We start from the raw sequence: 13,191 nt of genomic DNA, 5'->3' as shown, positions 1-13,191 counted from the left end.
TCTTGGAGACAAAACAGTTCCAGAATCTTGCGCTTGATAGCACTCAAAGACTTTATGGTGAACACTGGAGAGAGACAATAGTCATTCATAGACGATGGCAAAAGAGAAGTAAAATCCATTATTTGCAGTAGATTTGTATGCAGAAGCTCAGCTGGAATTGCTATACTGGCACATAACACAGGAATGTTCCTTCCCTGAAAGGTTTTCTCTTAGCTGGGTTTGTGGCCGTGTGAGAGTTTGCACGCTACACTTGGAGCTCAGCACTGTGGTGGGACACACTGGAAGGAGACTGATACAGTCACAAACATTATTACACTTCTAACTCTGATACCTCCTTCAGCACAGCCAGTTGTATTGTGGTGATGGGCTCTTTTGGGACACTGGGTCAGAAATGCTTCTTGTGTGTTGCTCATTTTCCCGACGGGTGGATTTGTTTACTCTTCATATTCCCCATCATTGGTTAGCAGTGGGAGCGTTCAGTGTTACCTACAGTGGGAAGATTGTTTTCACTTGTTTGTTTTCTGTTTTTCTCTATAACAGAAAGGGAATCAACCAAAGAAACCTTATGTACCAATCTGTGACAACAGGGTTTAGCAAGGGACAAAAATCTTGCTGTTCTTTCGGTATGATGATAATGAAAACAATAAGTGTCTTCCTTCACCAGCAATGAGAAAATATTGAGCTCATAGATGTCCGAGCAGCTGTTTAGTTACTATTTAAAGCTTCTGTTAATTGAAAATGGCCCCTGCAGTCAATATATGCCGCTGTCTTTATTGGGTTCTTGGAACCAATTTCTACCAACTAAAGATTCTTTATAAGTGTTTGCTAGTAATTTGCGGGAACTAATAAACTAATGTCATTTTTGGTAAACGTTTTATCAAGGTATTTCCTTTCCCAGATTAAGTAATAAACCATTTATTTTCCTCATATTCCGCAGCAGAAAATGATGATATCGAGACAGATTCTAAATTTAGTATCAATTGAGGCTCCTGGCTTGGCTTATAGAGAATAATATATTGAATTTGCATTAACTGAAATGGACTACTGTCTATTTAAACACATCTTTATTCTCTCCTTGTCCCTGCCAGTTTCACGCAATGGACACACTGCATAAACACAACTATGATTTGAGCAGTGCCATCAGTGTTCTAGTGCCACTGGGAGGGCCTGTCCTATGCAGAGATGAAATGGAAGAGTGGTCAGCATCAGAAGCTAGTTTATTTGAAGAGGCTTTGGAAAAGTATGGCAAGGACTTCAATGACATTCGACAAGACTTTGTAAGTATGAAAGTGGTGCCCTTTCCTGTAGCTGTGTGTTGCCATGGTTGAGCATAACTGCTTTCTGTAGGTTTGGAAGGTTTAGCTAGGGGAGAAATCTGTGTAACAAGTACGTGTGATTAACATATGTATGCATTTTATCTGGCTGAAAGTCAATGTGCTTTCTTTGTTTGGAATGATGGTGACACAAGATAATCTGTTTAGTGGTTTAATACCACGTAGGATGTTTCATGCTGAGACATTCTGAGAAGGATTTTTACAAGGATTTTACAAGCATCTGAAAAAGGTCCGGGAACTTTGCAGAGTGTTTCCACAATTTCCAGTGAAATTCATTAGCAGCTACATGGCTGACTCCCCTGGGTGTTTTTGGAAAGCTGGGGTTTCCTACTATGGTTAGCAGAGAGAAATTTATATTCAGATAGGTTTTAAAATGTACTACAGGGAGTTATTTTGATATATTAGATGTTTTGGCAGTTCTGAAAAGTGAAAGAAATGTTTTCCAATATGTTCTAACTACACTGGTTTTGGTACTGAAGTATCAGACTATAGAGCAGTAAACCTTTAATTTGCTAATTCTAATGCAGAGTAATGAAATTAAATAGATTCTAACACTGATTGCTGGAATTGCTAGTAATTTGCTGCGAATTTTTTTACACATTTTATGGAGAGCCTTTTTCTTTCAAGGAAAAACATTTCCTCTGTTGTACCAAGTTCAGGTTGGGCTTTATGGAGAGGTTAAGATTTGAGCCAAAGGAATTCCATTAAGACTGAAGTTGATTGAAACATTTCCACATTAATCCCATCCTGCTTGACTCCGAGAGCTCAGATTTTTTTTATTTTCTTTGCAGAAGTTTATTAATGATCTTTGTGAGGGGAAAAAAAAGGTACTGTATGGCAAATGTAGAAGTCCTTCCAAGGTAGAGTGTGGGACAGTGGGAGGAGGCTTGGCAATGAGCTAAGCTGTCTTTCCTTCATTTTCACAGATTTGAAATGGAACAGGTAATTGAATGAAGGTGGGAAGGGAAGGCTATTGTTTTTCTAGTGAACTGACATTTTAATAGGTGTATTATATCTGCATGCTTAATTTTGAGATTCCCAAGGGAGAAAATGTTCACTGCATTCATGACATAAGGTTGAAAGTTGCATCATGGATGAAACAGCTCTTGTAAGTTCAAGAAAATATTATTGAAAAATAATATTTTATAGATTTTTAGAACTGAAATCTTAATGTAAACTACATTCCATATTATTTCTCATACAGACAAATAGTTCTCAGCTGTAATTGTACAATAATTCAGGAGCTATGTCTTCTAATTAAATGGTTCCTAATATATAATATTTGGCTTTTAAAAATGCCTTAAGCATGTAACACATTTTATTGGCTGTTTATGAGTTGTGTCCTAACACAATTTGTGAATAACTATGCAGAAGGCTTGTCTCTGGTATTTATGTAGTATTTTTATTTTCTGTAAAATTTCTGTGTTACCTACTACTACATTAAAGTGATACAGAATAGCAATGCATTGCAAGAATTGCCTCCGCATTTGTAATATTCAAATGATAGGTATTTGAATGATTCTATTAGAAGCTGTTTGCAATATTCAAATTTTGTCTCAGATAGATTCCTGATACCCTCCCTCTTTCACTGAATCTTCCTTCCCAAAATGCAGATACTTTCCCATGGTCTCCTCTTGAAGCAGGAGACACACACAGGTGATAGCTTTGCGTAGCCTACTGAGGGCACCTTAACCATGAGTCAGAGTGCAGCACAAATGGATGTGGAGCACTAATTAATTATAGCTTCATTTAGTTAGAACAGGGATATTATATACTCCTAGTCACTTTTTTTAATCTTTGGAAAAGTGTCATTTTAAAAAATCCTTAGAAGAACATCTATTTTATATCTCAATTTATATGGTACTAATAACAGTGCACAGTCTTTATTTAATTCTAATTTGAAATCTTTCAATTATGCTAATCATTGTGTAGTCTTGGGATATCTTAATTTCTCTAGTGTAAAATATATGTGTTCTCACTTCCTATGTAGCATTCTAAAAGTACAGGGATTTGAAAACACACATTTGCTTTTTAAGTAATCATCGAAAATAGTGCTTCGAGATTTAGATCATGGATATGTGAAAAGTTTCTGCAAGGTGAGGTAGGTATAAATATGTAGCACTTAAGCAGCGATTTTCCATGATAATACTTTTATCTATTGTCATCTCTCTCTCCAGTGGAGAGCCATTGATAAGTTTAAGGACTCGTAGATGTGCTTTTAGAGCAAGGGCAAATGAACTGATAGTGTGTGTGTGAACTTGTTAGACACCCACGTAGGATCTAGTGATAAAATTAAATCTGCAGTGCCTGAGATTAAATTCAAACCTGAGCAGTCAAGCAGTGGTGCCACAGGACAGGCAAGAAAGTCACGTTGCATGGCAGGAGGTGGTTGGTAGCAGTCTCCTGAAGCAGAAGGATGATGTAGTACCTGCCTGAGTCATTACATCCCAGAGGAGTTGCCTCTTCTGAGTCGGCCCAGCTTTGCAAGGCACAGCAGCTGCAATTGCAGCCCTTACATGATAGTTCTGTAAAGGGCAGATTCATTTACTTTTCCAGCAATTGCTATGAACTGCCACTGTCTGATGTTAGATGTGCAGCTCAAGTATTAAGCTACAAACACTAAATATTAGTAAACAGGATTATTATAAATTAAATGATGTAAAGGACTTTACCTTTTTTTCATACATAAGAGATGCTCATTTGTAATCAAGTTACCAGTCTAGCCTTTGAATAATAATTTTCATCAATTGTTGACTGACTTTTATAGGAGAGGTTCTTCTATCTTTAAGACTCTGTGTGAATCCTAATCAACCTAAACCTTGTAAGCTAATTCAATTTACTTGATGTGCTTGAATTATTTCACATCCCAGGGTGGTAGAATGGAAAAAGAATGAATATTTTAAGTTCTCCAACTGTAACTTTTCCTAACAGTAAGACAAAGCTGTTATACTTCTTAAGTTTTTCATTATCAACAGTTTTCACTAATTCATAACTATTACATCTCAGATATGGCAGGAAAGGCCTTGGTAATCAAGACTTGGAACTGTTTGTAGAAAGCAGGAGCAACAGTTTTCCAGCTTTAGAAAATTGTGAAAACATGCCTTAAAATTACCATGTTCATTTTAGGATGATTTATAATCCTAAACTTTTCTTGCTGATCTGATTAGATTGGTTTATTTTTACCCTGGAGAAACTAAAGAAACTTAAAATTCCCCTCTCTCTGTTTTTGTAGAGCTGATAGCTTTTGCTAATTTCCTCCTGCAAAAATGTTATGCAGATGAGCATATTTACTTCTTTCAAGAACAGAATTTGCTAATGACAATATGTTATTCTATGGCTGTTGACAGCTTCACTGGCAGTTCAGTGCATTAAGTGCATAGGTAAATGGAATACAGGTTATCCATACTCAATCTGTCAAACAGGTTTTCCAAGTTTTGAATCAAAGTGCAAAAGGATTGCAGTTATTTGGTCCATGCATCTTAATTATCTTTACTTGTAGATGCCTACTGAGTGAATGAACATACTGGTGTCACAGTCATAGTTAAAATAGATTAAAGTATTTTTTAGAGAAATGGCAAACATTTGGACCATGAACATGTCAGTAAGTATTCAGGAAGGAAAATAAATGTGAATATGCTAAAATAAACTAATTGACAATGGCAGGAGGTTGGGGTGACAGCATTTCACCTGGATGCCAGGAGGAAGGTGGACCTGGAGACTGACAATCATTTCATCTGTCACCTCACACCAAACATATCTTCATGTCACTGGACTTTCTGGGGGAAGATTTCTTTCAAGACACAAATGGCCTGAGATAGCAAAAGGTTTTTAAGAACCTGAAGTGTGTTACTGCTTATTGGGACATCAGCATATGCATTTCATACACTGCTACATTTGAATCAAATGCAAATGTTTGGGGATTTATACACTTTGGTACACTTCTAACTCTGACCCTGAATCAAGCAGCTCAAAAAACTAGTGAGCTTCTGCATGCAGGGAGAGGCACTTTGAGAAGGTGTTCCGCTGGTGTTTTAGGAATTTAAAGTTGCAGAAAACTATTCTTTTGACTTAAGGCATGCAGAAAGCTGCCTAATGGGGTCAGTAAGGTTGGAAAGATCAGTTTCCACACCTGTATTTTCTGGAATCTCCTAAACATCATCCTCATTTCTAGAAAGCAGATAATACTTGCATTAATGCATGCCTCTAGAAAATATAACAGACAAATTAGTAACGTTCCAAGTTATGAAGAAAAATTGCATGAATTTTGGATGAGACATTGTAATTTAAATTACAGGAAGACCTTGTGGAGTTTAATAGGTTATTTGGTGATAATTAAAAATGGTTGCTTAATTTTCTTCCCTAGACTTAGGTTAATACATTTTTATTTTACCGATGAATGTGGGCACCCAAAATAATAGTCATTATCAAATGTACCTTGTTTGTACAGAGAATTTTGTGAAAAATTTATTGTCAGTATCACTCTTGTTGCTCAGGGTAACATTTGTCCCTCACATCCTTTTGTTTCTTGATAATGGTTGAGAGCATGTGGGAGTTTATGCAAAACTAGTGGTAATGTATGAGCAGCTGAGTTGTTATGGGACATGAAAAATCTGCATCCTTTGTGTTTTTTAAGAGCAAAATTATCATGAGACTCGAGCACAGTCTTGTCAAGATGATTTCTTTTAGTCCTAATGTTATTCTCCATCTGACACACTTTATAATAGAGATATTACCTTCTGTGTTTCCTGATGGAAATCTGCATTCTGTTTTGATCATTTTGTTTAACCATATGGCTTAAATAGAATAAATTACATTTAGATTTGGATGTGTGATAATGTAATTCAGCATACTGTAAGGAAAGGTTGTGTATTATTACTTGCAATGTGTTTGTTTACATATGGATTCTAATGTAATTTAATACGTTAATACAGGTTTTAGTATTTGTCTCAACTATACTTGATTTCACAAGAAGTGGATGTTGCAATTTCTTGGGACCACTTTAACTTGTAACAAATGTTTTTCAGCTCCCTTGGAAGTCACTGACTAGCATCATTGAGTATTACTACATGTGGAAAACCACTGACAGATATGTGCAGCAGGTAATTTAATGACTATTTCAGAATGAACCAGTCTGAGACATTCTTAAAAAAATGTGATCTTGTTAAAGCATAAAAATCTGTTTGTCTTCTTGAAAAGATACACGACGGGAGGCCTAAGGTAACATTTTGGGGTATAAACCAATGGTTCTGTGCTGTTTCAGGCTGCATTGTCAAATCCTCTGATGTCTGCTGTACATCCCATAGCTGTGAGGAGCTTTTTAAGCCATTTGTATTGTATGCTGGTTTGAAGCAATGGGATTCCTGGTTCCTACTTCAGTAGCGGATCAGAAGGAAATGGACTGTAGAGCAAATGCTTTAGGCTGGGAAGCTGCTGTGGGACTGAAGGAAATTCATTGTGTTAAAGTGGCTGCTGGTGTTATGAACCTTTTATTGGTACTCCTGAACAAAACATTACTTTGGCATTACCAGCATTTCAAAATTGAGACCTTGTGTTCATCCTTCTGATTGAATGTTCAACTGTTTGGGTTGCTCTGGAGCAAAAACATGTTAAGATTATATTGGGTACCAATACTGGGATATTTTTAGCAGGTTTAGGCAAAATTTCAGTGTTGGTGCTTTTTTATGTCTTGTACTCTTTATCTATTTACTCCTTGGTTTAGACATAAAATACTTTGAAATACTCTATTTTAATTTTTGATTTAATGTTTAAACTGTAGCTCCTTTGCTTGCCACATAATTGATGGTGATGTTATGGACAGCATATTGAAAATAATTTTTTTTGCTGTAGTAACTACAGTTGTAGTTAGATGGATCTTTAGACATTTTTCAGATTAAATGTATCAGAAGAGTAATTGCTTCAGGTTGTTCTGGTTTATTTGAAATTGTTTCTACATCATCTGGTTAGAGTATGGAAAATAAGGGAACAGTCTTTTACCACATAGTAGAATCTTGGACTATCACTAGGGCTTTTTAGTTCTATGGATAATACAAATATAATATAATATGTTCCATATAAAGGCATGTTTTTCTAGGTTTGTCACCATTCTTTTCACTTTTAACACTTTTTTTCACTGTTAATTTTTATCCTAGAACGGTGCTGCCAACAGAGATTTGCTGTGCATCTTGTCAACTCTTAATGATTGGGCAAGATTATCTTTAAGAATCAGATAAAAATGTGACTTTTTTCTGAAATGCTTGCTCTGGAGTGGCTGGTGAAAGGCTAAGATTCCCTTTGTAGTTCTCTAGAGCTCTATTATGATTCTGTTGCTACAAAGATCAAGATGTGTGGTGTTTAAGATCACATGTCCTTCCATAGGATTAGGGTTTTTACAAGAAAAACACATAGGCTTTATGGTTATCTGTGATTTGAATGCTTTTGTAATGCCTGTGTTTTACTTGTAACTAAATAAACTTACCACATCTTACTCAGACTGCGGCAATACACTCAGGATTGAATGCTTTAGATGTCTTCTTTCAGGGTCATGTATGTGATCATCAATAACAAAGCTAGTGTAGGCCAAATGCCTAATTTTTATCCTGGTTAACATTTCTGTAATCCTTCCTAAAAAGGGATTAGAATTTCATCATGCCCTTGTTTAGTTTTTGTGGAATGGTAAAAATTAATACAGTTCAGTAAAAAAAGTATCTGTAGGAATTGTTGAAAAAGAACAAGCAGTGATAATGGAATGCATTTCAGGGAGAAAATGCATTCAGTAAGGAAGTGGCAATTTCAGAGTCATTCTCCTCAAAATCTCATGCTCGAGGGCTAGGGGGACTGGTGGGAATGGGAAGATGAAAAAGGTCAATGCACATTCTTGAATTTTAAAATACAGAACCTGAGTTCTAGATTTGGGTGATTTAATATAAAAATTTGCTTTTAATTATCTTTATTTCTTTGTGTGAATTAGATGTATTGTGTCAGCCATAAGAAAGGTTTCTTTATCATAATTGTTACTAAATGTTGTTCTTGCTAGGTTATAAATATGGTGATTTAATGGCAGTGGAGGTACTGCTACCACCTTGCTTTGAGAACATCTTCCCTTCAAGTCAAAGAGAAGGGAAGATATGTTAAAGTTCTCTGAACTTGTCTAGCAAAATTAATTCAGGCCTTGGGTAATGATTCTTGGTGATATGGCACTTCTCATGACCACTACATTATATATAGCATTTGAGGAAGGCCAGGTTTTGATTGATTGATTCTACTGAATGAAAGGTTGTTTGTGGTGTTCTCCTTAAAAGTCTGATTCAATGCAAAAAAGACTTTACTGAGACTTCATAAGAGGAGAAGAGAGAACATATTAAATGGTAGCTAAATTGCTCTACTGAAACGATAAATTATATTTGCCTCTCGGTTATTTATTTCCACGGTTGAAAACAGTACTAATTTAGGGAAATATTCATTTCTTGGGATATTTGTAAGTTGATATTCATAGCAAATATCCTTAAACCCCACAAACATTCAGTTTCAATGCTAGTTCATTTAAAGCAATAGACCCCAGGTGAAGTTAGTGTACTTTGACCTCCCCTGCAATGCAGTCTGTAAGACCTGTTTGAAACACTGTTTAAGATGTAAATTTTTTTCCAGGTAAAGCATCAGCTCTCTTTGTTGCATTGCTCTAGGGATTTATTACAAACTGGTGCTTTGTTTCTTGTCTAAATATTTTCAGTTTCAGCTTCCAGTTTTTACCAGTTCTGTCTCTAAATTTCAACAGGCAGAGGTTTCATCTTAGAAAATGCAACTATTGGTAGTTTTTTTTCTGCATCCTTTCCTCTCTCTTGGTAGTTAAAAGTTAGTATGTCAGTGTGAATTCAAGCTGTGACATGTTCTGTTGCTTTTAGAGAGCAATGTTAGCCATAGTTTTAAGGTATACAAATATAGCTTATACTGAAATGGTATTGCATGGTTATTTTTTTAGAAGGCAGTGTATCATTCACTTTAGTAAATAAAGGAGGGAAGCAATTGTTAAATTGCATTCCTTACAACCCCCGTGCCAGTACTAAAAGTACACTAAAATTTAATTAATGTGTCTATAGTCACTTCTCACTGACACTGCCATCAGGGCTTAATAAAGCTTCCTACACATGCCTTTACATTCTGACAGTGCTTCAGGGCTACTTTCCTCATTTCTTGCCCCTTTTTGTATTTTCTCTTTTGCTCATGGTAGCTGTGCAGTGAGATTTACTCGATGCTTTTGTAGAACAGAGCCAGTTTGGTTGGAAGCTCTGTGGAATGTGTGTCACCTGTTGACTGGTGGTATCACACGCTTTTTTCAGGCTGAAAACAAATTCTGTGTTGTTGGATATAATATGGAAAGGAAAGAGAGACAGTTGTGGAAAACCTGTGTCCTGCTGTTAAGCAGGGGGAGTTCACCATTGAGAGCTCCTCTGCTGGGGCTGTAAAATGTTCTCAGATTAAAAACTACCAGTTTATGAGGCTTGGAGCATGGTGCTGCTGCTGTTCTTTCTCCTTCCTTTTGTAAAAATTGATCCAAGCAGGCAGAGCAGACAATGTTTGCATTTTTCTATGGGCCTGCTGAAAGCAGAGCAGTGTTGCCAAGCCTGCACTGGGGAAAGATTGCAACTGTACCAGTAGTGTCAATGGGATTCGCTTCTGTAGCTCCAAACATAACTGGGCATCTGTGAACAGCAAAGGACTGTAAGAAAAAAGAAGCCTGTTTAGGAGAAAAACGGAAAAGAACTCGCATATTGCATGGAAATTAATTGATGGTGGCATGGACTGATTATGTCTATTTGTTATACATTGCTCCTTAAAGATGCAAATTTATAAGTAGGAGTTTTATAAATGGACAACACAGAGGCAACTTTATGAAGTGGAAAAGAACAACAGTTTACGGCAGGAGGTTTATTTAGACTTCTGGGCCAGTAAAGCTGAATAACCCTGTAACTCACCTCATGACTCAGGCAAGGGACTCTCAGAGCAGTCATCTAATAATAGTTTTCTCAAGGTGGGAAATATTTTCCTGGATTATAAGCCTTGGAAAGGTTGGATATCAAAAAATAGGAGTATAGCAGAGAGGAGAATTGGCTGGTGTAAGAGAAATGGAGGACTGAATTTTAAGCACCTGATAAAAGAAAGACAGGTAGTACTGATTTATTATTGCTGGATATAAAGGTGTCCCCTCATTTTTTTTCATCCTCTGTAATGAAATTGACCATGTTTCAACTCTTTTTCTCTCTTGTCTTTTTTGGTTTTTTCTCTTAAGTGAGCAGAAGTAATGTTTTGAGTACAGAAATTGCGGAGAAATAATGTTTTCTTCATCTTTTACATACAAATGTTTTGGATAACCTGTAGACATCTGAATGCTGTATTTCTTGTGTCACTGCTGAAAAAACTGTTGTCTTAGTTACTTGCATAATATACGGTAATACCTAAAACTTCTCAACATTACAGAAATGCAAAAGGGTTTGAGTTTGTTGCAAGTATGAAGAAAGCAGCAATTTAGTAAATTCAGACTATCGTGACAGTAGTATAGCTGTCCTGTTACCGTGATGTTCCTGAGCCACACTTGTGATGGCATTTAATGCTAGTAGGTGTTTAGTTATTTCTGAGAGTCAGTGGACTTTACTGCTCCTTGTACTGTGTTATAAAATCCCAGCCTCAGGCTGGACAGAGAGCACACAAGAAGTTTTGTTACATGACTGATGTTCCTACACAATTTCATTCATTTAGTTTCTACTTAATTCTGCAATGAGAGGTAGCCACGATGTTGTACATGTCTATATAGATGTAATTCATGTACACCGTAATTGTTATTTTTACAGTTTTGTTATCATATTTGAGGCCTGTGGGTTTTACTGGGAAGGACAGTATATTATGATTTCAAACTAATAGTAAAAATAGAGAACTTGTTTTTCATGGTTTTCATCTTGAAGATTTCAACACTTGTTTTGGAGGCTCTTGTGAAATCACAAAATAGAAATAATTTAAAGATGGATTGTTTGCAGTTTTACAAAATCTCATGCCTTAATATAATAAAATATTTTAATGTGTTTAATTTTCAACTAGAAACGTCTGAAAGCGGCTGAAGCAGAAAGTAAATTGAAGCAAGTATACATCCCCACCTAGTGAGTATAACAACAACGTCATTTTTTTGAGTCATATACAGGTAAAACTGAAACAGTAACATGCAATTACATGCATGATGTTTTCCTAGTCATCTTTTTAATGGTTATTTCACAGGATTTGTTCTATGCAGAGATATAACTGGAAAATGCTAGAAACTCTTGTCTTAAGTGAAACCTTCATGCTTAACTGATCCCTTTGTCTTTGACCTGCAATCTTTTTGTCTGGAATGAGAAGTTTTACAAAAGCTGATCAAGTGCTACGTGTTGACTGTTCACATGCAAGAAGAGCCTTATCATTTAAAAAGTAGTTTTTCCAAAATAATCTCTTCCAAATCCCTGTAGCACAACACTTCATATTTGTGTAAATGCAATATTTCAAAACAGAAGCAGTTCTTAATTTAGTTACATAAAATAAGATAATTTCCCATTACAGTTTTATCTGGCTGATAAAATCTGTTCTTCATCTAGGGACAAGAGAGGTTCTGGCTGTAAATTAAAGACAGCACACAGCCCCAGATCTTCTATCTTTGACCAAGTCCTATTAATGCAACCTTATTTATTTCTGAGGGTTTATGATCTGTATTTTCTTTAGATTTAAACTCAATGCTATATCTGCTTCTGTTAACATGTGGTTTGCAGAAAAAAAAGATAAAATCCCTCCTTCATATTCATAATTTCCTCAATATTATGACAAGAGAAAGGATTACAAATCACTTTTTTCTAAGCTTTCTGTGGGTATATTCAGTTTACATATATATGGACTTCCCATTGTCATGAGTGTTTGTATAACAGAAGAATGTAATACCAAAGGAAGTACTTTGCAAAGATTTTTGATGACTTGTATAAATTACGTACAATAGAATTTCATTTCCATATTTCATCCTGACTTTTCTCTCTTAAACCAATGTAACAATGAAAGCAGCAGACTGTTAAATTAATTATTTTAATCTTACCTCTGAACAAATTTTGTGAGTTTTGAAGCTCACATCTCTAATAATGTTTAAAAAAAAGCTAAAAACTCTAGGATGAGGTTTCCCTAACCTTCTCAGAGAAGTGGCTGCTTTAGGAAAACCATAAGGTGCTCAGTCTTTACATTATGCTTTTTCAATTAATTTCCTTGGTCCATGTGGACAATTTTAGATTTTCAATATGTTCTCAGTAGGGACCAGCTGTATTGGATGACAAATGTGTTTCAAAATGTGGGATTTTTTGCATTTTTATCTTACTGCCTGTCTTTTGCTTCCATTTCAAGACAAAATCCCTAGTCAATAGTAAGGGGATGGTAGGACTTCTCAAGTCTTTGATACCTGTCCAATCTGGGGTGGTCATGGGGAAGTGGATTGCTAGATGCTGTGCTTCAAGACTAATTGACTGAGTTTGAAATTTGAGTAGAATTGATTCTCAGAGCTGAGTACCTTTTTGAACTTGATCATTAGGTATTTCCTTTAAATGCAAGGTTCTGTCCTTAATACCAGAGAGTGCCTTTTAATTAATGGCTTTTCTGGAAGGTAACTAAACAACATATCATAATGTGGAAGACCTAATTGTCTCTCAATCTCTCCTCTTGTACCTTGGGCCCAAGATAAAGAATATGTGGAAATTGTAAAATTGTCTCTTGCTGGATATAGTGAAAAAGGAAAAGACAGGAGAAAGACTTGTTGGCACTTGAAATAGAGACTTGAAACAGCAAAGGTTTCTTCAACTCTCATTTT

General features: G+C 35.9%; 1 protein-coding gene across 2 annotated transcripts in view; it reads left to right on the top strand.

Moving 5' to 3' along the window:
* MTA3 (metastasis associated 1 family member 3) overlaps nucleotides 1-13,191 on the top strand; it is a 136,720-nt gene that overhangs the window by 67,207 nt on the left and 56,322 nt on the right. For both annotated transcript variants that reach the window (XM_032102860.1, XM_032102861.1), the window contains exons 9-11: nucleotides 1,089-1,277; nucleotides 6,359-6,433; nucleotides 11,421-11,479. In XM_032102860.1, the coding sequence (XP_031958751.1) occupies nucleotides 1,089-1,277; nucleotides 6,359-6,433; nucleotides 11,421-11,479 (323 nt within the window). The remainder of the gene's footprint in view (nucleotides 1-1,088; nucleotides 1,278-6,358; nucleotides 6,434-11,420; nucleotides 11,480-13,191) is intronic.

The sequence above is a fragment of the Corvus moneduloides genome, chromosome 3, assembly GCF_009650955.1.
Source record: "Corvus moneduloides isolate bCorMon1 chromosome 3, bCorMon1.pri, whole genome shotgun sequence".
NCBI classification, from domain to species: domain Eukaryota; kingdom Metazoa; phylum Chordata; class Aves; order Passeriformes; family Corvidae; genus Corvus; species Corvus moneduloides.
Note: the sequence above shows the minus strand (reverse complement) of the source record. Positions and strands in the feature narration are given on the sequence as shown.